Consider the following 26259-nt stretch of genomic DNA (forward strand, 5'->3'; position numbering starts at 1 on the left):
AATTCATCAACAATTTATAATTCTTCATATTTTAATAACTGATCATGTTCAGCTTTCGCTCTTACTTGTCAATAGCAGTCGAAAATACAGGTACCCTCATGAGCTGTGAAGCTATTTCTGGCCACTGAGCACTCATACCAGAGTACACAAAGCATACTGGACGATGGGCATCGCGGAAGTGTTGGATGCTCCGAGCTAGTGACACGCTCTTTGTAGGCGTCGATCCTGAGTATGAATGAAATAGTTAAATGAAGATTAGAGAAGTTTGGGTAGAATTTTTCACAAGAGTTAACTAAATTTGAAATAAAGAAAAATTATCTAATTATCAAACAAGTGATCGTGAAATTTTATTTTTGACCAATCAGAGATATATCATTTGTAAGCTAAAGTAACTAAAGTCTTCATTAAATTCTTACCCAATAAAGTGTATCCTCTAGCAAAGTGGCCTCTTATGTCGTCATCGTGTATCGCGTGCAAAAGTCTGACGAGTTCGACGTCAACCGTCTTCGATTCAAGGTCATCTAAAATCTTGGCCACAGCTGATTCAGTGCGACCTGATACGCAGACCAACCTTGGTAAATCATCAAATGGTAATCCATTGTCAACCTGGTTGATAAAAGGTAAATTATTAATGAATAAGACTTAGTTACGCATAAATTCCATCACACAAGAAACTCCTATTCGCATCACAATTGACAGATAAGCAATATTCAATACTGGTTTATAGTTCATACTCGTAGTTTACTTTTGTCGTTTTATTAAACGATATTTCTAAGCTCTGACATCTAGAGTAGACCTTCGTTTTCTCTTATCAGTCCTCCATACATCATGTTGTACTTTATTAGCATGTTAAGCGGTGCTTTAGTAACTAACCTTCGATCTCGCGACATTCTTGAGCAATATGTGAGCGTTGGCACCCCCAAAACCGAAGCTGTTGATACCAGCCATTCCACTACCCCAGGGCTGCTTCTCCGTTACCACCTTTAGTCTTCCATCCTTAAGAGCTGGTACCCCTTCTTTTGGGGTTTTGTAATGAATATTTGGAGCTATGTACCCCGTTGTATATGCTATGCAAAGCTGAAAGAATATGGTTTTAGGTTACCATTGAAAAATTAATATATTTCTAAACAAAGAAAAAACTCTTACACCTTTGTTTGTTAAGTCGATTAACAAAAACATGATGCCTTGCTATAATTATTGATTAACGCACATTTACATATATTGCTTGTGTGTGAAAGATTACTATACAATTAGAGAGTTTATGATTGATAGCACACCTGCGGAACGAAACGATCGCCTCCTGGCTGTTTCTATTCATATACAATATGTATCCAATTAATTTGACAAAAAAAGATCCGCTGAGTTTCTTTCGCCGGTTCTTCTCAGGTCAGGGTGTTTCTTTTTCCAAACCGGAGGTAGTGTTTAATTTGACCATCAATAAGTGTAATGCTTCTTTTTTATGCAATAGTTTGGCGGACGAGCATATGGGCCACCTGATGGTAAGTGGTCACCATCACCCATAGACATATAAGAACGAACTATTCCTTACATCGTCAATGCGCCACCAACCTTGGGAACTAAGATGCTATGTCCATTGTGCCTGTAGTTACACTGGCTCACTCACCCTTCAAACCGGAACTCAACAATACTGCGTTCTGTTGTTTAGCGGTAGAATATCTGATGAATGAGTGGTACCTACCCAGGCGGGCTTGCACGAAGCCCTACCTACATTGAATAAAGTTATTTGAGTTTGAGTCTATTGAAAGAAACAACAGGACTGGTAAGGATTATTTCTTACCTTTGCAATAGCGCAAAGACCTGACGCTGGTTCAGTGTGCCCTAAATTAGACTTGACAGATCCGATCATAAGAGGATCAGATCTGCCAGAACAGAAGATGTCGCCAATCACGTTCAGCTCTACTACGTCTCCCACCTTTGTACCTGTTAGAGAAATAACTCATTGATTGTTTTTTTATGTGACGGTTTTTAGGTATGAGCTGAGATGGCCCAGTGGTTAGAACGGGTGCATCTTAACCGATAAATTCGCTTTCAAATCCAGGCAAGCACCACTATATATATGTGCTTGATTATTTTTATAATTCATCTCATGCTTGGCGGTGAAGGAAAACTTCGTGAGGAAACCTACATGTGTCAAATTTTATAGAAATTCTGTCACATGTGCATTCCACCAACCCGCATTGGAACAGCGTAGTGAGCAGAGAGGAGGCCTTAGCCCAGCAGTGGGAAATTTACAGGCTGTTACTTTTATTATTTTTTTAGGTATTTTAGAAGAGATTAGAGACATTTTTGTACTACGACTCCAGCACGGCTAACCCCTTATAGACGAACTGTGATTTAAAATAATAATATGTAATAGTAAAAGTGTATTTTATCGAAAAAAAAAAAAAATATAGACTGATGCGTACTTATTGATAAAGATTTAGTAGTGAGTGAAAATTAAGCGTGTGTCTATGTGCTACGTGTTTCCAAGTGAGTGTGTATGCCAGAAACTGGCATATGAAAAGTAAAGTAATGTACAATAATTTTGCCTAAATCTAGTACAAAACAAGTACAAAAAGGGAGTCGAGATGGCCCAGTGGTTAGAACGCGTGCATCTTAACCGATGATTGGAACCCAACCCGCATTGGAACAGCGTGGTGGAATATGTTCCAAACATTCTCCTCTAATGGAGAGGAGACCTTTAGCCCAGCAGTGGGAATTTACAGGCTGTTGTTGTTGTTGTTGTTAGAAAATTCTAAAATGTACAGTGTTTCTTTACTATATTGTTCATGTATTATGTACAAAAACCTTCTACTCGAATCACTATATCTATTAAAAAACGGCATCAAATCTATTTTAAATTTTTAAAGATCTAAGAATACATAGACAGTAAACGACTGTTTTATAATATGTTGTGATTCTGATGATGATAAATTAATTCGGCTAAAGAAACAACATTGATGATGATTAATACAATATTGAATATTTAGCTCGTCAAAAGCTTGAATATAACACACATACCTGTTCCATGTGCTTCTAAATATTCAAGGGCGCTGGGTCGAATAGAACATTCCTCATAAAATTCATCGATCAAAACCTTCTGCATGTCACCAGACGGGTAGGAGATACCGTGCTCTTTATACCCATCACAGTTAGTCTTAGCGTGAATAACTTGGGCATACACTCTGAGAATATATATAAGCAAGTTATAATAGTAATTTAAATGAACTTTTACTTGGTGGTAGGGCTTTGTGCAAGCCCGTCTGGGTAGGTACCACCCACTCATCAGTTATTCTACCGCCAAATAACAGTACTCTGTCCGGTTTGAAGGGTGAGTGAGCCAGTGTAACTACAGGCACAAGGGACGTAACATCTTAGTTCCCAAGGTTGGTGGCACATTGACGATGTAAGGAATAGTTAATATTGAAAAATAACAGCGTCATTGTCTATGGGTGATGGTGACCACTTACCAACAGGTGGCCCATATGCTCGTCCGCCAATCTATAACATAAAAATAAAAACTTACTAATATTGAACATATTCTACGAGGTACTTCTATAACATTTTTGGAAATGATTTGCTTTGTAATGCGATATCTTGTGCATAACATGGTAAGAAAAGACTAGTGTTTCTTGTATAGTAATAAGTGTTAAGCCGAGATAGCCCTTTGGTTAGAACGCGTACATCTTAACCTATTAGTGCAGGTTCAAACTCAGGTAAGCACCACTGAATTCACGTGCTTAATTTGTGTATATCATTCATCTCAAGATCGGCGGTGAAAGAAAACATCGTGAGTACAACAGCATGTGTCTAATTTTAAAAAATGTTGCCTCATATGAATCCGTCAACCCGCATTGGAGCAGCGTAGTGAAATATGCTCCTAACCTTCTCCTCAAAGGGAAAGGAGGCCATTGCTCAGCAGTAGGGAATTTACAGGCTGTTATTATTATTATTATTTATTATAAGTGTTAAGATAGATTAAATTTCAAAGTTCAATACAATACATTAGCTAATTCTGTACCAGATAGTGTAATTAATAATGTACCTAATTATGTTGTTAATTAATATAATGTAAAGTAACTTGAAGGTAGGGCTTTGTGCAAGCCCGTCTGGGTAGGTACATCAGTTATTCTACTGCCAAATAACAGTACTCAGTATTGTTATGTTCCGGTTTAAAGGGTGAGTGATCCAGTGTAACTACAGCCACAAGGAACATAACATCTTAGTTCCCAAGGTTGGTGGCACATTGACGATGTAAGGAATAGTTAACATTTCTTACAGCGTCATTGTCTATGGGTGATAGTGACCACTTACCATCAGGTGGCCAATATGCTCGACCGCCAACCTATACAATAAAAAAATAAGTTATTTATTACCTTCTTGAATCTTTAGCCTTCTGTAAGAAACAAACGACACTCGCTTCAGAACGCGCGTATCCATTTGCAGAGTTGTCAAAACTGTGGCATATTCCTACAGGTGATATGGCGCCCAGTCTAGAATATAAACATATAATTCAATAATGTGGAAGGCGGCTGCCATGGTATGGATATGTTATGAGGAATGAGGAACATATTGGTCTTGAGCATGGATGTGGATGGACAAATGTAGAGGACGACCAAAGAAACGATGGATGGACTGTGTGAAAGAAGATATGGTTAGAAGAATTGTTACTTGTGAGATGATGTGTCAGAGAAGTATGGTCGGAGAAGTTATGCTGCGCCGGACCCTAAAAAAATTGGGATAAAAAAAGGAGGATGATGATGAATTCAATATTGATTGAAACTTAAAATAATTTTGACTTTGTTGCTTCATATTAGAAAATGGAATGTTTTCGTACCCTCACCTAAAAAAATGCATAGACACATAGGGATGGAGGCACAAATTCGATCCACCGACAATGGCTGCGTCACAATGGCCATCACGAATGGCCTTGAACGCGTGTTCCAAGGCGTAGAGGGAACTGGAGCATCCCGAGTCTATATTATAGGATGGTCCTTTGACTCCAAGCCAGCTGGAGATTCGGTTAGCCAGCATGGCCCGGGAGGAGCTGGAAATTAATTAAAATTATTTTTTTAATACTTTTAATTTAACATTATAAATTAATTAATAATTATAAGAAAAATATATCTATAACGTAGCTAATTTTAATATTATTAATTAAAATATTAAAAAAGGAAGTAGTCAAATTTAAATTATACAAAACAATTTGTATAAACATTACATGTTATGTCGTTTATATATATATCAAAGTATTGAGACATTATATTATATTTATTAAAATGCTGTAATTCTACGCTTGGTATATATAGTACGACACAAATTAGATGTAGCATCGGCAAAATTCGTAAAACCGATAAAGTGACTTCATTATTTATTTATTACTTATACAAAAAAAATCTTGAAACAAACGTAATAATTTGTAATGTATATGACATTACAAATTATAATATGTAATGTTTCTAATTAATAAATTATGATTAGTAATGTAAATTCGCCAAAATGACGATTGATTTTTATTTTATTCATTTTTTTGTCGATGCTACATTTAAATTGCGTCGAACTACACAAGTTCATGGCAAAATCAAAATCAAAAAATCAAATTCTTCACTTCACTTCACTTTAAAATCGTCAATTAACAATTAAGTGAAGCTACCACTAGTTCGGAAAGTAGACTCTACAGCGAAGAACCGGCAAAAAACAAAGTAGTTACTCTTTTTTAACATTTAAAAAACACAAAGTCATGTTAGATAATACTATAATTTAAATAAATATATACTGCGTGGAAGTCAACGGGTATTAATTCCACGATTTTTTATCATCTACAAAATCTTGTATCGAGTAATACGCCTTTTTTACCAATATATTTTTTTATAAACGATTTGAATTTACGAAACGGCAAAGTTAAAAATGTTTGCGGAATTTTATTATAGAAACGAATATCCAAGAAATATTTATTGACTGAAACTTGGCGTTAAAAGCTTATCCTAATTTCTAGTGCATAAACAATGATTATCACTGATTTTATCAAAGTGATCAATGTTACTGTGAATATACATGATATTGTTGCAAATATATTGCGACGCAACAGTGAGTATTCCCACTATGTTAAAAACATCCCGAAGATAGTCTCTAGCTCTAAGATTATAAATAGACAGCAATAAATAAATATGACACGCAAAATATACCCTTAAACTCCATTCACACACATAGACAAATTCACACTAAAACAATCACAAATATGTAATTATATACATAAAATTAATTCTTCCAGACAGGTCTAACTTTTATTGTATCTATTAATATGTAGGTTTATTATAACTATGAAGTGAATTGAAATGCTGTTGATTACAAATACATATTATAAACATTTATAGTTAAAACAGAACGTCGTGTGACGGTTCAAAAATGAGACAAATATGAGACAACATCACATACATTACTCTGATCCCAGTGTAGTAGCTGAAGCACTTGTGTTATGGAAATCAGAAGTAACGACGGTACCACAATCGGAATCGAACCCGGGACCTCAGAGTGGCGTAAATAAAAACCGGTGTACACACCACTCGACCACGGAGGTCGTCAAAAATATACATTATTAGAAACTAGCGAGACGTCCTGGCTTCGCACGGGTAGACATAAGTCTTCTTTAAATTTTTCCCTTTTATTTATATTTTTTTGTTAATTTTTCGACATGTTTAACAATTGTTTTCCTATTTCAGCTGAGTTACGCAAATACCTTAGTAAATTATATACTTAAACCTTCCTCATAAATCCCTGTGTCTATTAGTGAAAACCACATAAAAATCGGTTCATTAGTTTTTTGAGTTTATTGTGAACATACAGATGCATGCGGTTTGCTAGCACAACAAGCACCTTTGAACCGTCACTTCACAGAACTCTATTAACAGTAAAGCTACCTCCAGTTCGCTATGTAGATTTTACCCAGAATAACCGGCAAGGTATAATACGACACAAGTTAGATGTAGCATCGCAAAATTCGTAAAACCGATCACATCCGAATTAAGTTCGCTGTCACAAAATATCAATATCTATTTCTTATGTTAATATGATCTTTACACAAACGTAATGACTTAAAATATGATATGACCTAAAATATTCGTCAATTTGACACGTCGATTGATATGCACTTGCTCTCCCATGTTGAACTGACGCGAGAATCGAGATAGGGAGCTATTTTTATTGGTTGTATAAATCGGCAGTAATCGGTTTTATTGAATTTGCCGATGCTACATCTCAGGTTCGTCGTACTATAGTACGACACACCTGAGATGACTGTATACATTCAGAAGAAAATTAAGTCAACTGTAAATATGCTCTACTAAATGTTCCTGATTGTAAGTAACATAATATTTATTCATTCAAAATTATTCGATATTTAAATATTATGTTTTTTTTTATATAAAAATAAATGTAATAAGATAAGAGATGGCTAATTAGGTTAAGGTAAGGGTTTGGAACATATTGCGCCACGATGTTCCAATGCGGATTGGTGACTTGTCTGGGTTTAAAATCGAAATCATCGGTTAAGATGCACACGTTCTAACCACTGCGCCATCACAGTTCAGATTTTTTTAACTTCAATGTAAATTATATATGCAGAAATCCAGTTCTTATATTCCATTTTCAAATTCCTGGATTTGAAATTCAATATATTTTCCGAAAAAGAAGTAGGTTTCTTTGATTGTCTTTTTTGTTAGAACTGATTATATCCTTCCGGTAACGGGTCTTATGCTGCAGTTTATAGATAGGAGAAGAATCGAAGTTCTCGGTACCATATGACAAGTGACAAGACAATTGGTTGGTTCCAGGATACTTTGGTCACGTGATTATAGCGATACTTACCCAGCAATACCGAACTCATTGACCTGCATCTTTTCGTACAACCACGTGTTCTCAGACTCCGAGAAGCAAGAGCCGATGAAGACGCCGGTCTTGGTGTTTCGCAGTTCTTTTGGGTTCAAGCCTACGTACAAATAGTTTTGTAAGGATTTACACTTTTGGTTAACTTCACGTTTACCGTAATAGATTTCATATCCAGGAATGAGATACTAGTTGAGATACTAATTTGTCTTTTGTTATTGTATGAGGTGTTACAATATTATTATTCCGTTTGAGGGAATATCTTAAAATGTTAAATCATAATCAATATTCTACCGCCAAATAATAGTATTCAGTATTATTTAGTTCCGATTTAAAGGGTGAGTAAGCCAGTGTAACTACAGGCACAAGGGACATAACATCTTAGTTCCCAAGGTTAGTGGCGCATTGACGATGTAAGGAATAATTAACATTTCTTACAGCGTCATTGTCTATGGGTGATGGTAACCACTTACTATCAGGTGGCCCATATGCTCGTCCGCCAAGCTATACCATAAAGAAAAGAAAAATCAATAATTCTTGTAACTGGCAGGAGGAACTGTTCACTGTTTTACAAATCTTTGCAGTTATATTTTCATTTGTCTTGCCCTTAGCGGACACTGCAAGGAATAATGTTTATTAATCACCCTTCCAAATATATGTTACAGTTAGGAAATGGTTTTGATTTTCATATAAACTTTTGATTCTAAATCTTTCCAAAAAATTTTGCAAACCGTTGTAAATATATTTTAGTTCAGTCTTTATTTTTTAATTTTTCCATGCACTGACACAGAATAATAATATTTATTTATGCAACCCTTCTAAGTATGTATGTGCATGGTAAGCAGTAACGATTTTCACTTATATTTATACTAAATAAAAAATTACCAGCATCAATAATAGCTTCATATGTTTTCTCCATGAGGGTTCTACACATGGGATCTATGGTGTGCGTCTCCTTGAAATGCACTCCAAAAAAGGAGGCGTCAAATTTCTCGATATGGTTGATTTTGCCGGTACGCTGCGGGATCTCGGGGTGGGACAGCTTCCAGCGACGATCGTCTCCTGATACCAGGTCCACCTGAAAACAATTATAAATTAAATAATAGATTTTAAAGAGTATTTTTTAAGATTCATATTTAATTTAGAAATAGCTACAGCTCTCTCAATTTGATTATTGTGTATAATAAGGTTTTACTTGTTGAGGACTTTGTGCAAATGTCTACTTAGATAGCACCTAATCATAATAAGTTCTACCCCTAATAATTAATACAAACGATTGTTGCGTTCCAGTTTCCAATTCATGATTTCTTAGCTTCTAAGCTAGTTGAAAAATTTGTCATAAAATTTGTCACAGTGCACACTTATATGTATGGGTATTGGTCACCACTTAATATGTCTAACCTAATTTGTAAGGATCCTTAAACAAGTCTTAGTAATAAAATTATACCTTATTAAACAGATTTTCTTGTAACTCTATCATAGAGTCAGAATCTGGAAAGTATCCAGATATGCCAGTGATGAAAACCTCGTCTCCGGGCGGTGGGTGCGACATCCGGTGACCCGAGGTCAGCCTGTCTTCTGGGACCATTGTGGGAGCCATCTACTAAAGTTTTTCATTGGATTAAAAATATCAGAATCATTGTTTAATCAAGTAGGCTCTATAAATATATTATATGAATACCATTAAATCATCATGTTACAAGTTTAAAGTAAATTTAAACATACCGATTTTTACTGTACGTTTAACAATTTTGTTATGAAAAACAAAATATGATATGAAAAACGCCGCCTTTTGGTAACGCGCCTAATTTAATTATGATTGAATATATATGTATTATGTGCTTACGTAGCTCAAATTGTAAAATATTTAATGAATAATCAGCGTTAGTAAAGAACAATGTAAATATCTCATTAAATAATTCATTTTGACTTTCAAATAGTTGAACTACGACCAAAACTAAGCCGATTCTGTTATATATTAATTTAATTTTTATTCTACTTCCTACACCAATTACTTGAATCCTCATCTGAAATATTTTTTTAAACATTTTTTTTTAAATAATTACTACTGATAATTTGCATTCACTTTAATTTTCTGGTCGCTCGCTTTTCTAAAGGTTTAACATTGTTTTACCCAAACAAGCCATTTTTGTCCGCTAAGAATGGTACAAAGTCAGACGATCGAAGTCTTGAAGAAACCTACTGTAAACTCATTAAAAAAACGTTAGGATATATATTTAGATGAAGAGTACAAGTACATAGGATTTCCCCTTTCCCGACATATAGTATAATTATCATTATCATAAGGCAGTTACGTCCTCCAAATCTACCGCATCCATTTGGGTCCAGACATCTTCTTCAGGTCAGCCAGTCAACTTTTTCGGACTCACCTGCTTCAACAGTCATCTTCCGACATATGATGATGCCTACCCCACCTCAGTCTGCATCATCAATCATGCATGCTTTGTTGATTCTATCCTTCAACGAACCCCAGCTCACTTCATAGTATACTGAACTTTAATTTGTGTACCAGTCCTACAGATCCGTCTGTAATCTAAGAAGACCATATGGTTGATAACATTAATCGATCTTCTGCATAATCTGCTAAACAACTATGGACTACTGTACAGTGCCTGATTAAAATCCGGTTTGTTCGGATGACTAAACATCCTCAGTATATTTCCTTTTTTACGGTTTGTAGACTATACTGGTTCCGAAAATAAAAACAAGTTAACAAGAGTAAATAGTTATCAAAATGAGGCGAAGTAAATTTTATTATCTTACAACATCAGTTTCAATTATTTTTTCCACTTTATTAAAATTAGTATTATTCGATAATAATCGATTATAAAAGTTGATTTGCCTGATAGACAATCACAAACAAATACATTGCTGCAAAATACCTTCACACCTTTTTTGTGATATATTTATTTATTATTTATTAATTAAATTTTAAATCTTCTATTCCCGCAGTTATTTTGGTGATATTTGTCGTAATATTGATAAGAACAGTTGTGTATGTACGACCGGACCTCATTTAATGATAACAGCTGTATATATATAGCTGATGGTGACCATGAATAGTATCTCCAGAAGAGTTGATTATATATGGTAATATTTGCCTATATGACGTCAACCATGGTGTACAGATAACATAACATGATAATACATGATGAACAGACAAAAAATTACGACTTTTCATTTTAATATAATAAAAAAATAGTAATGTGCTTTTAGGATCAAAATTAGAGTAACTAATTTTGTTTTATCAAGTTTCATAATTTATTCTTCTGTATAGAAAGAATCCTATTGAATTAATACTTCAGAGGAATTATAGTCGTGATCAAATTAAGTGCAACGAAAAAAATCGCTTGATGCGAAACGGATATTTGGATGGTCTGTAACAAGTTTTCTAACTTTTCTTATTTGTCTAACAAAACTAATTCAATATTTTCTTTATATTATTCAGGTTTTATTTCTTATGTATAGATAGCAAATGAATATAAATATAATATACCAAATTAAAATTTTCTTCTTATTTAATTGTGTTTTTTTTTGTCGAGGGCACAAAGATTGATTCAGATTATTTCGCTAATTCGCAAGACGGCTGGCAGAAGCTGGGTGCGAGTAATCCCAGAACGATCACAGTGGCGTGCAGTTGGAGAGGCCTATGTCCAGCAGTGGACGAGAATGGGCTGATTGATTCAATCAATCAATCAAAATTTACTTTATTCAAGTGGGCTTTTACAAGCACTTTTGAATCATCATTTAACAATTAAGAGAAGCTACCGCCGGTTTGGAAAGTAGATTCTTCCGAGAAGAACCGGCAAGCAACTCAGTAGTTACTCTTTTTCAACATTTAAAAAAATACAGTCATGTTAGTTAATACAATTATTTAAATTAATTTTGCTAATTATTTTCTTGCTAATTTTTGCTCATTTTATTTGCTAAATATAAGAAATGAGTATCATTTCTTATATTTATCATTCTTTAGTCTTTCTTCTATTTACTGTTAAACAAAATAATAGTTACTATCCTAAAAGGGGATTCACGAGACCCTTACAGTTCAAACTATTTTGGAATTTCGCCTCCCACTATAAACTCTGTGAAAATAAATATTATTATAATATCTCTTCATTTTGATTTGGTTGCCGTGTGAAGCTGGGGCGAATAGACAGTGTTTTTAAATTTAGTTCAACATTACTCATTCATAAATCGTTACGTTAAGTACGACAAAAGTGGAACTAGATCAAATCAGTTTACATATTAGTTAACAAACAGTCAGCGTATTGTAAATTTGTAAATGAGTCTCTGTTATTTGAACTCATAAATATTAATAATTTAATATATGGTCAATAGTGTCAACAAAAACAATAGCAACAAACAACGGACATTGAACTCGCATCATTGTCAAATTTTGTAATCAATTATTCAAATATTTTGTGATAACAATTTCTCTTCTGTATTGCGAGCCAATGTTCTTCCAATGCGGGTTGCTGGAATGCACATGTGGCAGAATTTCGATAAAATTATACACATGCAGGTTTCGTCACGATGTTCTCCTTTACCGCCGAGCATGAGATGAATTACGAACATAAATTATATATGTAGTGCATATACATATATATAGTGGTGCTTGTCTGGGTTTTAACCCAAAATCATCGGTTAAGTTGCACGCGTTCTAACCACTGGGCCATCTCAGCTCAGAATATATAATAATGTCATAAAGTTAATGGGAGAGGAGGCCTTAACCCAGCAGTGGGAAATTTACAGGCTGTTTCTTTACTTTAACTTAATTACATATTCTAACATGTATGGGTCTGTCTGAGATTTGTAAATTCAAAATTGAGACGCAAAAATTAAACAACTGTACATATCACTCAGAATATTATTACTTAAGTTGTATTAATTTTGGTAACGCCATCATCAGATTTTCCCTTAAAAATTCAACCTATGACAACAGGGCTTTGTTCAATTTCATCTGAGTTACAGTCGTATCAGTCAATTCAACCCATGATAACAGAGCTTTGTAAAGCCCATATGACTTCCAGTTGTATCAGTCAAAATTAGGTTAAGTATCTTGGAATTCGAATTTCGAGGTGATTAAAGGTGATTATTTTTTTAAATATTCCCAGCAGAGCGTGAGGAGATTGCTACAACTTGGCGATCACATAAGTTCTGCCTTTTTATTTGCATACACTACAACCTAAGATTATATACTGATACTTATATTGGATTTCCTTTATCTGAAGCTAATTTATTAAAAGAGTGCCCATGAATGATATTTTAAGGAATACGGAGGATCGATACCAAACTCCAAACACTCTAAAGCATGAAAAGAATTTCGAATCACTTGGTTATAGGGTGTGAAATTTTGTTGTATGTCAGGAATTTTGAATCGAATCGAATATGGAGGATAGCTGAGAATTTTAACGTGCATTAGGATGAGTGATATATATAAAGAGAAAAGAGTTTTTGAGGCCTCTAATAGCACTAACATGCTGGCTGGGAAGGGATAAAGAAATTTGGAAGAAAGGAATGTCCATCACTGCTGTAATCCCTCAAACCCGAGACCCGGAGTCAGGATCCAGGGACCAATCTAGTTTCAGAGATTGTAATAATGACACAGTGATATGCTCTTGTTATTCTTTTCAAGAAATTTGATTTTTGTCTCTGCGGAGGATAGCTAATATTTGAAAAATCTTAGGTAATTAGTAGTTTTTCGATTAAAACGCATTAATTACATTTGTTTACCACATCCAGAAGAAAACTTGATTGACTTTAGTATATTTGATACACAGATTAGAGTTTATTGGATGTATTATAGTTTTAATTTTTATACTATCGTCGAAATTAATTAGCAAAATACTGAAATCCATCGGCATCAGCAGAGTGCATAAGAGGATTCATCCTCTATTATAAAATCTAAAAATTAAAGAATATTAAAATAATGTAAAATACCCACCAAATTTAAATGCATTGGTAAAACTACGTTACACAAATACTAAATAGGTATACGAGTACACCTAGAAATCTATATTATGTAAATATTCAAAATCATACACGTGTAATGGTCTGCATGAATATAATCGAAAATAATATTATTATAAGTAATATGCACAAGTGTATAACGGCCGAGTTGATTATAAAATTGATATAAAATTAACTAATAAATTGTCGAGTTGAAGCTATTATATTCCAAATTTAAATAACCCAAAATAAATATATTCCATTGGAAATATGTTTATATTTCCTAACTATAAGACAACGTCAGCAATTGATGCTATAAACAGATAACTAGCATTGACCAACCAACTATTGCCAGGGTCTACCATATTATTTATTTAATAAATAAAAACCCCATTGAGTTATTCGTGCAGAAACGGAGAAAGAATACAATTCACAGTCAGTTTTTTTTCCATTATACTGGGATGTGACCAAGGGATATAAGGGTCATCTGAGCTACCGTCTGTTCCTCTGGTAGAAAGGTGTTTGTCACCTGCCTGACTTGTTACTGTACACCTGCAAAACTCGTGAATTGGCCAGCCACGACAGCATACAGCGAGCAGCCTCTAGTACCTGAACGAGCTATGTCAGGATTTGTGTTGCATCAACTTTCCACGCCCAATTTCGGTGTATACCATCACGTCGGTTGGTGAGTAGAAGGTTTGGTGAAGGGAAAATACAAAGAAGGGTTTCTGTGTATTTTCCCTTTTAGTAACTTCTTCTCTGGGCTTATACTATCTTGGCGTTTCAAAGAGCCGCTCACTTCACACCTACTTTTATAACAATTATGGTAGCACATATAATAAGAAACGGACGTCCAGCGGTGCACATATCCATAAAAAAATACGCTGTTTGGGATCGCCACCAACTTCCATAGACTTCACGTTAAACTCAGTGGTGTCCTCATTAGACAGCCCGGTCAGGAATAATTGTACTAATGTTTTAAGGATATTGTGAGAATTGTCTAACCTACCTTAAAAGTCTTTGTTGAAACACAAAGAAAATTGTATTTATGGAATGAACCTGTAAAATATACAATGTACTTACATTTGGGTTGAAACTGACAAATACTTTTGAATTGTTTTTGCAATAAATAATCCACATACAATAACTTCCCACTTAAAGTTGTACACCTTGGAAGTCAATTAAATTATAACGATTTATTTTATACTTATAATACACGTATTAACATTAAAAGAACTAATGACTTATGGGGTCAATTCGTGCGCCATATACTATTATTTGTAATAACGCTCCGCATATAGGGTTAATTTTTAATAAGTTTTTGACAGTTAATGAACCTGTTGCCAAACGGAAATGGGTTAATAATAATCTGATTTATTAAAATGCAGTAAAGAATTACTAATGTTTAAAATTGTATCAAATGTGATCCAGGCTATTATTTAACTATTTTTATACTGTCGTTGTTGAGCAAAATATTTAAAAAATATACAACAACTGAACTCTACAACTGATGCTGGATTGGTAATAATTAGATATAACTCGACGTATATCTGTTAGGACGTGATAGGGGTGACTATTTGCAATAATTTTAAACCCCATGTGCATGATGCAAAAATTAACCATTTTTGAGTTGACTTTAAATTTATTTTAAAAAAAGTATCAATAAAATCTATTTTTTGCTTTTGTTTTATAAAAACGATTAAACACTGAATATTTGTCAATATTTAAACATAATGCATACATAACATCACATAACATCACCCCAATCACCTCCAAACGAATATACGTCGAGTTACCAATAACCCTGCATATACGATGCTTGAGATAAATCACAGAATGCTATTAGCGTGTTCTATGATTTATCAAAAGTATTTGATTGTGTAAAGCAGATCACGCGTATTAGGAGCGAAAATATTATGGTTTAATGGTAAAGATTTTAATCTCATTGCTTTATATTTAAATGAAAAAAATGAACATTCTTCTGGATCTGTACTAAGAAAGGGCATTCCACAAAGATACATTTTGGGTCCTTTTTTATTTTTATTATATACAAATGATCTTCCTTCTAATCTTATGTTAAAGGTATTTGTGATACTGCTTTGTTTGCTAATGATAGCTCATTACTCGGACAATATAATCTCTGATAAAAAGTTGATACAAAAAATATTTAGCTTTTAATATTAAAAAGACGAAATGCGTGCTATTTGCATTCTCTAATGTAAGAAACAAAAATATGAAGTTAATAACTTACATACTTCCTATAATTCCAAACTTGGCATATTAGTTACTTTAGATATTCAAAGACTTTGTAACTGAAATACTGGACTAACTACTCAGTCTTTTGAGCGTTCTCTAAAGAACCTACTTTCCGAATCAGTGGTAGGTTTGTATTTTATTCCACATCGTAACATGGACAATTCTCATGCACATTTAGGAGCCCACTTTAATTAAGAAAGAAATATTTGTATTGCTTTAAAACATATAGACGTAAACAATAACAACATAGGGATGTTATTTATTTATAACATGTATTGTTAAGTCATTATCGATGAAAATATTCGTAATGAAATCTTCAGCTAAACCTTAAATATATTGACTATAATTTCGTTAGTTAGGTTTGGTTTATTTTCTATGAGCATATTTTTACAATAATATTTTTTATTGTTGAACAATAGTAATTATATGCTACTAAAATTTAATACTGCATAAGATTGACTGCTCAAAGTAGCAGACCAGCTTTAAAATGATGCCAGCATATACTACCTACTTACCTTTGAACCTAGTTACGACTAGTACCTTAAAAAAAATCACTATTCATTCTGACGTCAAAAGGACTGGCCATTTATATTTATAAAACAAGGAGTGTATTAAAGGAGGTAGTATTCCCTCCTTTCTCACCTAGGCATGTGGGCTGGTAATCTTCACCGTTAATCTCATAGGTAATGGCGGCCTTGAAACTTGCGCCTGTGTAAGTTTTGCAATCTACTTTAATATCTATTAGGTATTAATTTATATTTATCTAATTTTAAAAGTTTTGAGTAACAAATGTCGAAATTTGAGGTTTTTCCATCTAATCAGGGTTACACTCGGTTTCATTAAAACAATTTGTTACCATTAATTATTTTTTATGGCGCCTTCTGATCTGACAAGAGCAAGTTACGAAGCATGCGTTTTATGTAGTATTGGAGTGACAAACGCACTTTAGGTTTATGCATAGAACCATTTACTGTTTTGTGGGCAATGTAGTATAACAAAAGAAAACCAAAAAGCACAATGAATCTGAATTTCTACTTATTATTGTATACATTTTAAGAGCCGAAATACCCCACTGGGTAGAACCCGTGTATCTTAACCGATGATAGCGGGTTCAAACCCAGGCAAGCACCGCTGAATTTTCATGTGCTTTATTTGTATTTATAATTCATCTCGTGCTTTACGGTGAAGGAAAACATCGCGAGGAAACCTGCCTGTGACTAATTACGACGCAAGTCGGCCACATCTCTCAAAAGGGGGAAGAGTTGGATATACACATGTACATTTAATTACTAGCATAAATTTTTATGTCTCTAAAATAATTTGACAAAACGCATTTTTATTAGTAAAACACGACTAGTTTTATGCAATATTTATTATACAGCGCTGATTAATTAAAAGAGATGTTTAAATAATTTAAGACTTATAAACAATCGGACCTGTTTGATAATACATTAATAATAAATAATAATTAATTAAGTATTTAAATTCAAGATTTGATACCCATTAATTACCATAGTTATACTTCAATTTGTAGTTCTATGATGCCTGTTATAACACTCGTGTCTCTATCCCATCTTGTTCTAAAGCTCTATTGATAATATTCGCACAATCCTTATTCTCAATTATACTGGCATGATTACCTTCGACGAGATGTACCGTCACGGGACCTTCAGTCAGTTTGTCCAGACCATAATTCTCTTCGATCACCAAGAACGGTGGATTATCCTTCGGACGCAACAGAACTATCGGAGCCTTGATCTTTTGGAATTCGTGTTGACCAAGAATCATTTTGATACGGTCGAAACTAGCCTTCGCGGTTTGCTTTATGAAATTGTCTGAGTATTGCAGCTGTGTGGGAGATACCTTTATTGCGTAATCGATTCTCTCGTCGTACGATTCGATTTCGATAAGTTTCTCCATGAGCGTGTCATTGATGTCATTTTTGGGGGAGATCATGCTGATGGTTTTGCAAATCAGACCGTTCTGTAGGTGGGTGTCGTTTTTGGCGGACACTGTCGAAGTTACTGTTCCGTGTAAGTAATCAGGACTGCCGTCTATGCAGAATATTTTGCCGCTGTGACCTGAAATTATAAATGTCTTTGTGTTTTAAAGCATTATTTGAAACTTGTATTTATTTTTGTCTATACCTAAGTCACAGAGAAGTACCGTTAATACAAACGACAAAAATTACACTTTCAGACTCATTTCAGAATACTCATTTTTATATAGAATATAACATTATTTGTTTTAGGTTTAACGGGAGGTAAGTATTATGAAAGAGCATTTAAAAATCAAATCATAAAAAATATGCAAACGTAAACCGTCTAACTGAACGAATCTATTTGATTTTGATTTTGGCGCCAAATGTAAATAAGTTATTTGCAGTTTACTATGAAAGTCAAAATAAGCTTTGTCATAGGTTTCGAAATTCCAAAAAAATATTTTGAATAAACGCGATTTTCACGGGACCCCCAATTGGATTTTAAAGTTCGTCACTTTGAATTAAGAAACATATAAATTGTTGTTAAGGTAACCGAGTCAGTATGAGTATACAATAGAGGTTACCAAATATCTTTTACACTTAAAGAGAAAACAAAGAATATTTTTTTCCGTGAGGTTATACCACCGTGTATACGGCTAGTTCTTCATTCTATTGTTAATATTCAATATCTACAAGGTATAACTGAATCAAATCACCCATTTTAAAACATACCATCACTTTCCAATAGGCTCGCCAGTTTCAGCATGGGTAAAGTACCAAAACTGTACCCGAGAAGTGTATAAGGACTTCCGGGAGCTAATTTTGATTTTGTTATCTGAAACAGAAATGCTTTCAATTAATATGCTTCTACGAATTAAAATTGTTTTCCCAGTTATCGGCTTTGGAATAAGAAATATCAAGTAGTCAGTTTCATTATATGGTGTACGCGGTATATCGAACTGTATAAAACTATACACAATATTGAAGATGCATAAAATTTCTCATGACTCAAGTCTCATACCTTATATAACCTATTGACCAATGATTCTAAGGTATCCCGTTTATCTTCATTATGGGCAAACTGCAGCACACAATTCTTGATCTTAAGTCTACGGCATAAGGCCGCTAATCCCGCAGCGCAACCTTCGAGACCAGGCAGCATGAACATTACCGACTCATTTTCGGAAACTGATACATCGGTCTGTAAAGAAAACTTGACTTAATAGTGTTTAGTGTTTATTTGTGAATTCAATGTAGTTATTATTTACTTTTCGGAGAATACATTAACTCAAAACCTTAAAAATAAAAGCCATTTTTTTATAGAGTAGAATAAAATAGAAAACGATAAAAATTAAATTTGTTTACCTTCACATCGTCACTAACTAAAGAGGGCAAGCATATGAAGGGTTCTGAGGTAGAAACTTCATCGCCAAAGTTCCTCAACATGATTTGGAGACCAGCTGCATCTTCAGAAGTCGCTTGATGAACTGCCGCTGATGTCGATGCTGCCGCTTCTTTTTGTGCTGTGATTTCTACTAATCTGTTGACATATGTATTTAATTATTAATTTTGGAAACGGTATGATTATGGCATTCTAGAAGTTCCTCTGGATATAACACCACCCATTCGTCCAATATTTCACCATCAAATACATTTTTTCCCAGTCCCTTTAAGGAAACACTCATATCAAATATATAAATTTGATGGAAGTAAATAAATTTAAATTAATGTTCCTGCTCTCTTTGAAACAACTTTGACGATTATAAATGAAAAATAGGAACAGGAACGGGGCCTGTTGTTCTACATATGCATATGGTCCAGGAAACAATGACGAGAGGACTAATATTGTCAATATTCGTCTCATTAATTACATATGAACATACGTCATCTAATATTTCAATTATTAGAGTTGGATGGAAACAGTAATTACCTTGCAAATGTCAACGTTCTAATATCTGGCGCCGTCAGGAATATCTCGAACTCCCGTTCTAATGTCTGTTTGATTTCGATTGCCATCATACTGTCCATACCCAATTCAGCGAGAGGTACTTGCTGAGACACTTTCTTTAGATCCTTAATACCTGGCAGTCAGAAAATATATTTTATAAAAGAAGGCAAGTCGAAAGAAGTTTTGCTTTCAATCCACAAGACCGCTGAATTGATGTTATCAAAATTGATTGCTGTTGCAGAATCATTCTCCAAGTACACTAAACTAAAACTTTTGCTGATTGATTTGATAATTTTGTTGTAGAGTTACAACTGTGAGATGAGAAAAGATGGTGTTTTTATATTTCTATCTAGAATATGGAATTGAGTTCAAATACCAAAAAGAAGATTGTGCACGAATCCAGCTCCTATTAAACATTTTGATAAGAAACCAATGAAAAGACAATCAGAAAAACATGGACTATGATACGTTTGATGCATAATAATGAGTTAAGTGTCTGAGTTACTTTTTGTAATTACTAATCATTTGTTTTGTTACCCATAATCTGTGCGACTGCTTCCACAATGCTATCACATCCAGAACCTCCAGATTTTTTCTCGGCTACAACTATGGAGGACACTATCGCAGCATCTTGTTTCAAGAACTTGTCGAGAGACAGCAGACAGGAGGAAATCCTTTGCTGTAAAGTTCCACCGATTTCTAATTGGACGTCTTCATCTTGCATGTCTGCTACGAGACCCACCTAGCAAAAATAAATAATAAATTGATTTTTTTCGAATTTAATATTTTGTAAAGATTAATTATTCACTACTGATCGTCAGCCTATAAGAGTGATATGTTTTTATGCTATAGGTCGGCGGACGAGCATATGGACGACCTGATGGTAAGTGGTCACCATCACCCATAGGCAATGACGCTGTAAGAAATATTAACTATCGATTACATCGTCAATGCGCCACCAACCTTGGGAACTACGATGTTATGTCCTTTTTGGCTATAGTTGCATTGGGTCCACTCACCTTTTAAACCGGAACACAACAATACTGAGTACTATTGTTTGGCGGTAAAATAACTGATAAGTGGGTGGTACCTACCCAGACGGGCTTGCACAAAACCCTAACACCAAGTAATATTAAAAGAATTATCCGTATGTATTATTTTTGTTTTCGATATTTTTCGTTCATTTATTCGTTCGTTCACGATTCGTATATCAAATTCACAATTAGGCCGCTCGAACCGTCAACCAATCCACAACAGTTATTTAATCTGTTTATCATTGGAAGTATTATCCATCAACTTTATTTTATTAATTGCAACTCGCAATTTTCAAACCAAAATGAATTTCGAATGGAAGTCAGCTGGTTAACCATAGGGAATGAACGGAGGGGGATGAGGTGAAACGTGGTAAATGTTCGGAAGAATTAATTAACTCTAGATAATTTTAGCTCGATACTTACGCGTTATACGTGCTTTAATTAATAAACGATAATACAATGTTCGTAATAATTAGTGTTTGTGATTAGGTCTTAATATTTTTTAGTTCTCAACTTGAAATTATTTTGTCGGTGTGAAATAAAAATTATATCTTTATATATATATATATATATATATATATATATATATATATATATATATAATTTAAGTATATCATAATAATGGTCATAAAAGTATAAGATAAAAATAAAAACAATTAATAGACCGAAAGACAATCTAATTAAATAAAATCATATCTACAACATAATTGGGTACATCAATACTATAAAAACTTTACCACCTCAGTGCTAACGATCAGCTTAGGATAATTGTTAGCAGACTATGGTAAAATGTGGCCGGTGCCTTTCTTTTAGGAACGAACGAATAACACTTTTAACTTAAAACCTATAAAAAAAACTCTCCCTTGAAATATGCAAATACTCACGTCTCCAATGGCGCCCCATTGCACGGCAAGAGCGGGAAGGCCGAGCTCCTTTCTCTTCTCACAGATCCTCTCCATCACGGAGTTGGAGAAGCCGTAGTTAGTCTGACCAGCGTTACCACGACCACAGGAAACAGATGAGAATATCACGAAGTCCCTAGTAAAGCAAAGATTAAATATAATATTGATCATAGATATCTCTACTACAAGAAGTATATGATCTTGAACAAAAAGGCAATAATAGTGTTGTCTTAAATTTTCGCGATTATTACACATTTAAATAAAACTAGTTATACCGGATTTGAATCGCGTATATTAATTATTTTTGGTCTACCCGTGACCACGAACGCTGTAAAGTGCTCGAAACGTCGGGATGCCAAAAATAATTAATATACGCGATTCAAATCCGGTATAACTAGTTTTATTTAAAGGCAATAATAAACCCAGTTTTTAAATCAATATGTTCAAAGTCAAAACTCACTTCAAATTCGGGCACAGTTTCTGTGATAACTTGTCCAAATTCATCGTGGCCAGTGCTTTAGGTGCGAACGATGTCGCAAACGTCTGCGGAGTTTGATTCTCGAAGATGGAATCTTTCAATATCACTGCCAAGTTGAATATCGCCTCCACTCTTCCCATTGAATTCGCCATCTTCAACATTTGTTCACATCCTGCCTCAGTTGTGACATCGTGAGTTGAAATTTGTATATCAGCTCCATAGCCCGCCCACGCTCTAAGAAATAAAAATATATTTTAGAAATGTAGCTTAAACCTGTTTTACATAATTTGTTTCTTCTAAACTCATTAAACTATTAAGAAGAATGTTCTAAAATTCAATATTTGTAAATAAATTACCTCAATCGCGATGATTGATAACCATTACTGACACCGCGTCTCGATGTGAGCAACACTTTCCTGGCTCCTCTCATAATAAGCCAGTCTGCGAGCTCCAGTCCAAATCCACCGAGACCGCCTACCACAATGTACACCAATTCTTCATTACACATATATCTAAAAGAGAAATAAATCTAGGTTAAATTTGTACGGAGCAGCGAATTTGTATAAAATACTGATTTCTAGATGATAGTATGGAAGAAGAAAGGCAGAAATACATGTAATCAAGTTTGTGCAAGCCCATCTAAGTCTAATCTCGGGTAGGTACCATTCACCAATGAAATATTCGCCGTTAAACCGCACTACCATAATTTTGTGGAATTTCGGCTTGAAGGGTCACTCCGGTCATAATGGACGTAACGCCAATTTGGTGATGTATTGTTAATATATTTCATAAAGTGGATGGTTTTACCATCAGATGGCCTATTGGACCGAAACGTGTTTTGATTATGAATAAAACTATTTCTTCAAAAATTATTCATTGTGTACGTACCTGGGAATGGCATCAATACAGATATTCTTCGGTTTCGTAATTTTAACATTTCTTTCCTCATCACGAATTTTAACGATCACCTAAAACATTTAACAATAAAATTAAAACTTTTGCCAGTAATAGACTTATGTATTACTTAATGGAAATTTGAAACATCAGAACATTAACGACTATATTTTGAGCAGCTGTTAATTTTTTTATTATGAATGACTGACAATAATTTTCAAGGAATTACATAAATTAGGTTCTTACTTTTCCAATATGTTTTCCAGCAGCCATGTATCTGAAGGCTGTTTCGATTTGATTCTTCTCGAAAGTGCAGTGCGTGAGCGGTCGAACAGCTCCACTCTCTATACCGGATATCAAGAGATCTTGAAGACTCTGTGTGAGATTACATTGAATTTAATAAAGATTTAATCATTCATAAGAAAATATTTTGCTGCCATTTACCAAATCTTTGTCAATACGTTACCTTTCTAAATTCGTAGCCTTGGTCGAAAACGGAGTCCAACATGATTCCGTGGAAGGATATCTCTTTGAGGAAGAAGCTCATGCCGATGGGCGTGTTGTTGCCGATATCGAACTTTCCGATTTCCAGGAAACGACCACGATAGCCGAGACAGCGAATTGAAGCCTGAAAAACAAATCAAATTAAATTATACTCCTCCTACCTACCTGTCTTGTGAAGTATGCATGTCACTTTTGATTTAATGTGTGAAACACTAAGCGTATGTACTCTACCATAACATGGATAAGAGCTATGCGTTTCACTACTGCTAAGTATCAATATACCAAGTCACAAAGTACCTGTAATTTCTCATCAGCAAGAGAATTGAGGACCATATCCACTCCCTTTCCGTTTGTTTCTTTCCTGACCATGTCTTCGAAGGATGTGTCACGAGAATTACCGATGTGACTGTCTGTAAACGAAGAATATTAGCATTTAAACTAAATCTCGAATCCTTGTAGATATAAAACAGAAGACTCATGTTATATCTTGTTCACGATAAAAATAAAATTATAAATATCGTCTAGTATTTGAAAGACCATACTAAGTATTGAAAATTTGGGAAAGAGATATATGAACAATATTTATTGTTCGTTTGTACACGACAGGCCGAGGTGGCCCAATGAATCTTAACCGATGATTTCGGGTTAAAGCCTAGGCAAGCACCACTATGTATATATATGCTTAATTTGCACATGTGCATTCCTCCAAGCCACATTGGTACAGCGTGGTGGAATATGTTCCCCCCTGCATAATGGAAGAGGAGGCCTTAGCCCAGCTGTGGGAATTTTACAGGCTGTTACTTTTGTACATATGAATAATTATCGTTGATAAAAGGAGCTGATACAATCAGATCAAATCAAAAATCAGAAAAAAGGTACCGTACAAATCATGTAACAATTATAGTAAGACTTGTTTCCCTTTCCAAATAATCAGTTTCTGTAATATTTCCTATGCTATACACTTCTTTATGTAATAAAGAGCCTCTACCATGACTAAATCCCAATTCAATATTAAAAATAATTCAAAAGAGGTTTATTCCAATTACCTTTAAGCTGCGGGAAAAGTCTCTTGATGAAGGCACGTTTCTCCGGAGTACCAACAGTAGTGAACACTTCGCATCCATAACGAAGAGCAACGTTGATAGCTGCTTGACCAACACCACCAGAACCGGCGTGGATCAAGATTGATTCTCCTCTTTTAATCTGGCCTATCATAACCTGTTCGAAATAATGATTTTAATTAGTTTTCAATTTGTGTGGGAAAGTAGACGACAAAATTATATAGAACAAAAAATATCCACACAAAAGGTGGCCCACTTACTCCTCAGAAAAGTCAGTGTTTGTAAAACACATTTAATTCCATACAGGTTAAGAGCCAAATATCTTACTAGGTTTAGGTTTCTAGTAAGAACTAATACTTCTATCAATTAGTCTCGCCTAGTTGACATCCTTCAGTATAAGTTAACGTGGAAGTAAAATGTATAAATAGGCACAAATGGAATAATGAGTGTAATTACCAATGCATAGTATACAGTTCCATAAGCCACAGGCACACTGGCAGCCTCCTCCAAAGTCCATTCGTCGGGAATACCCCATAAGAGTGCCTTATCTGCTACCACCATGTTCGCCATACCGCTGTTTCTCACCATGCCCATAACTCGAGTACCACTGAGTTCAATTAAAAAAAGTTTGAAAAGAAAACGTAAACAATTTGAATAGTAAAATTAATTCATATGTTATCTGAGGACAATTTGTATTAAATATAAATGTGAGCTATTTTGGAAATATCACGTAAAATGTAACACTCACTTGCATGTTCTGCCAACGACCTCGAATCCTTGTACGCACTCCTGCGCAAGTCTACCACTTGCGACGGCGTCGACTGACACGCGACCCATGGCTGTCATTACGTCACGGAAGTTGAGAGCAGCACAGTATACCTGGATCAATATACTTATTTATATTCTTAAGAAAAGAAAGAAATACATATTTATTTACAACGTACTCTGTGAATCTTCAAATTATATTTAAAAATATAGAATTTGAGGCATATGTATTAAGAATGAGATTTTTGGTATGCTGTTGTTTAAAATGATTCATGTTTCACTTAATAGCTTTAACATTAAATTAACTTATAAAAGCTTAAATTACGTGCTATATACAAATGTGGTCTTAATTACATGTATCAGAACGTTATCTGGGTTCTTCAAAACTGAATTCACGCCGATGGGTCCCTCCAGCCAGCTGAGTGATGAGAGGTCTCCAATAGTTATTGTGTTCACTAATGCATGGTGTGCCTGAATCGTATCCAAGTCACCCAAAAGTAAGTGACGGTACGTGCCCCATTGACCCTAAATATTAAAAATACATATATAAAATTATTATGATTCAACAGAGAAATTTAGAAAAAA

At 34.4% G+C, this 26259-nt stretch overlaps 2 protein-coding genes across 2 annotated transcripts in view; both read right to left on the minus strand.

The window, feature by feature from the left end:
* LOC124533031 (fatty acid synthase-like) overlaps window positions 1–9481 on the minus strand; it is a 33295-nt gene extending 23814 nt beyond the window's left edge. Inside the window, exons 1-10 of the mRNA XM_047108195.1 lie at window positions 9329–9481; window positions 8767–8959; window positions 7864–7984; window positions 4844–5047; window positions 4377–4493; window positions 3022–3185; window positions 1799–1941; window positions 874–1077; window positions 417–606; window positions 66–225 (exon numbers count right to left, since the gene is read on the minus strand). Coding sequence (XP_046964151.1) covers window positions 66–225; window positions 417–606; window positions 874–1077; window positions 1799–1941; window positions 3022–3185; window positions 4377–4493; window positions 4844–5047; window positions 7864–7984; window positions 8767–8959; window positions 9329–9481 — 1649 coding nt within the window. The remainder of the gene's footprint in view (window positions 1–65; window positions 226–416; window positions 607–873; window positions 1078–1798; window positions 1942–3021; window positions 3186–4376; window positions 4494–4843; window positions 5048–7863; window positions 7985–8766; window positions 8960–9328) is intronic.
* A 7990-nt stretch (window positions 9482–17471) lies between these two features.
* Window positions 17472–26259, minus strand: part of LOC124532873 (fatty acid synthase-like) — a 31337-nt gene continuing 22549 nt past the window's right edge. Inside the window, exons 25-41 of the mRNA XM_047107986.1 lie at window positions 26029–26199; window positions 25658–25788; window positions 25366–25516; window positions 24895–25066; window positions 24146–24258; window positions 23811–23972; window positions 23591–23719; window positions 23339–23418; window positions 22807–22962; window positions 22433–22684; window positions 21955–22108; window positions 20574–20778; window positions 20019–20169; window positions 19454–19628; window positions 19110–19289; window positions 18821–18923; window positions 17472–18188 (exon numbers count right to left, since the gene is read on the minus strand). Of these exons, the coding sequence (XP_046963942.1) occupies window positions 17656–18188; window positions 18821–18923; window positions 19110–19289; window positions 19454–19628; window positions 20019–20169; window positions 20574–20778; window positions 21955–22108; window positions 22433–22684; window positions 22807–22962; window positions 23339–23418; window positions 23591–23719; window positions 23811–23972; window positions 24146–24258; window positions 24895–25066; window positions 25366–25516; window positions 25658–25788; window positions 26029–26199 (3018 nt within the window). The 3' untranslated portion in view covers window positions 17472–17655. The remainder of the gene's footprint in view (window positions 18189–18820; window positions 18924–19109; window positions 19290–19453; window positions 19629–20018; window positions 20170–20573; window positions 20779–21954; window positions 22109–22432; window positions 22685–22806; window positions 22963–23338; window positions 23419–23590; window positions 23720–23810; window positions 23973–24145; window positions 24259–24894; window positions 25067–25365; window positions 25517–25657; window positions 25789–26028; window positions 26200–26259) is intronic.

Source organism: Vanessa cardui, chromosome 10 (genome assembly GCF_905220365.1).
Source record: "Vanessa cardui chromosome 10, ilVanCard2.1, whole genome shotgun sequence".
Classification (NCBI taxonomy): domain Eukaryota; kingdom Metazoa; phylum Arthropoda; class Insecta; order Lepidoptera; family Nymphalidae; genus Vanessa; species Vanessa cardui.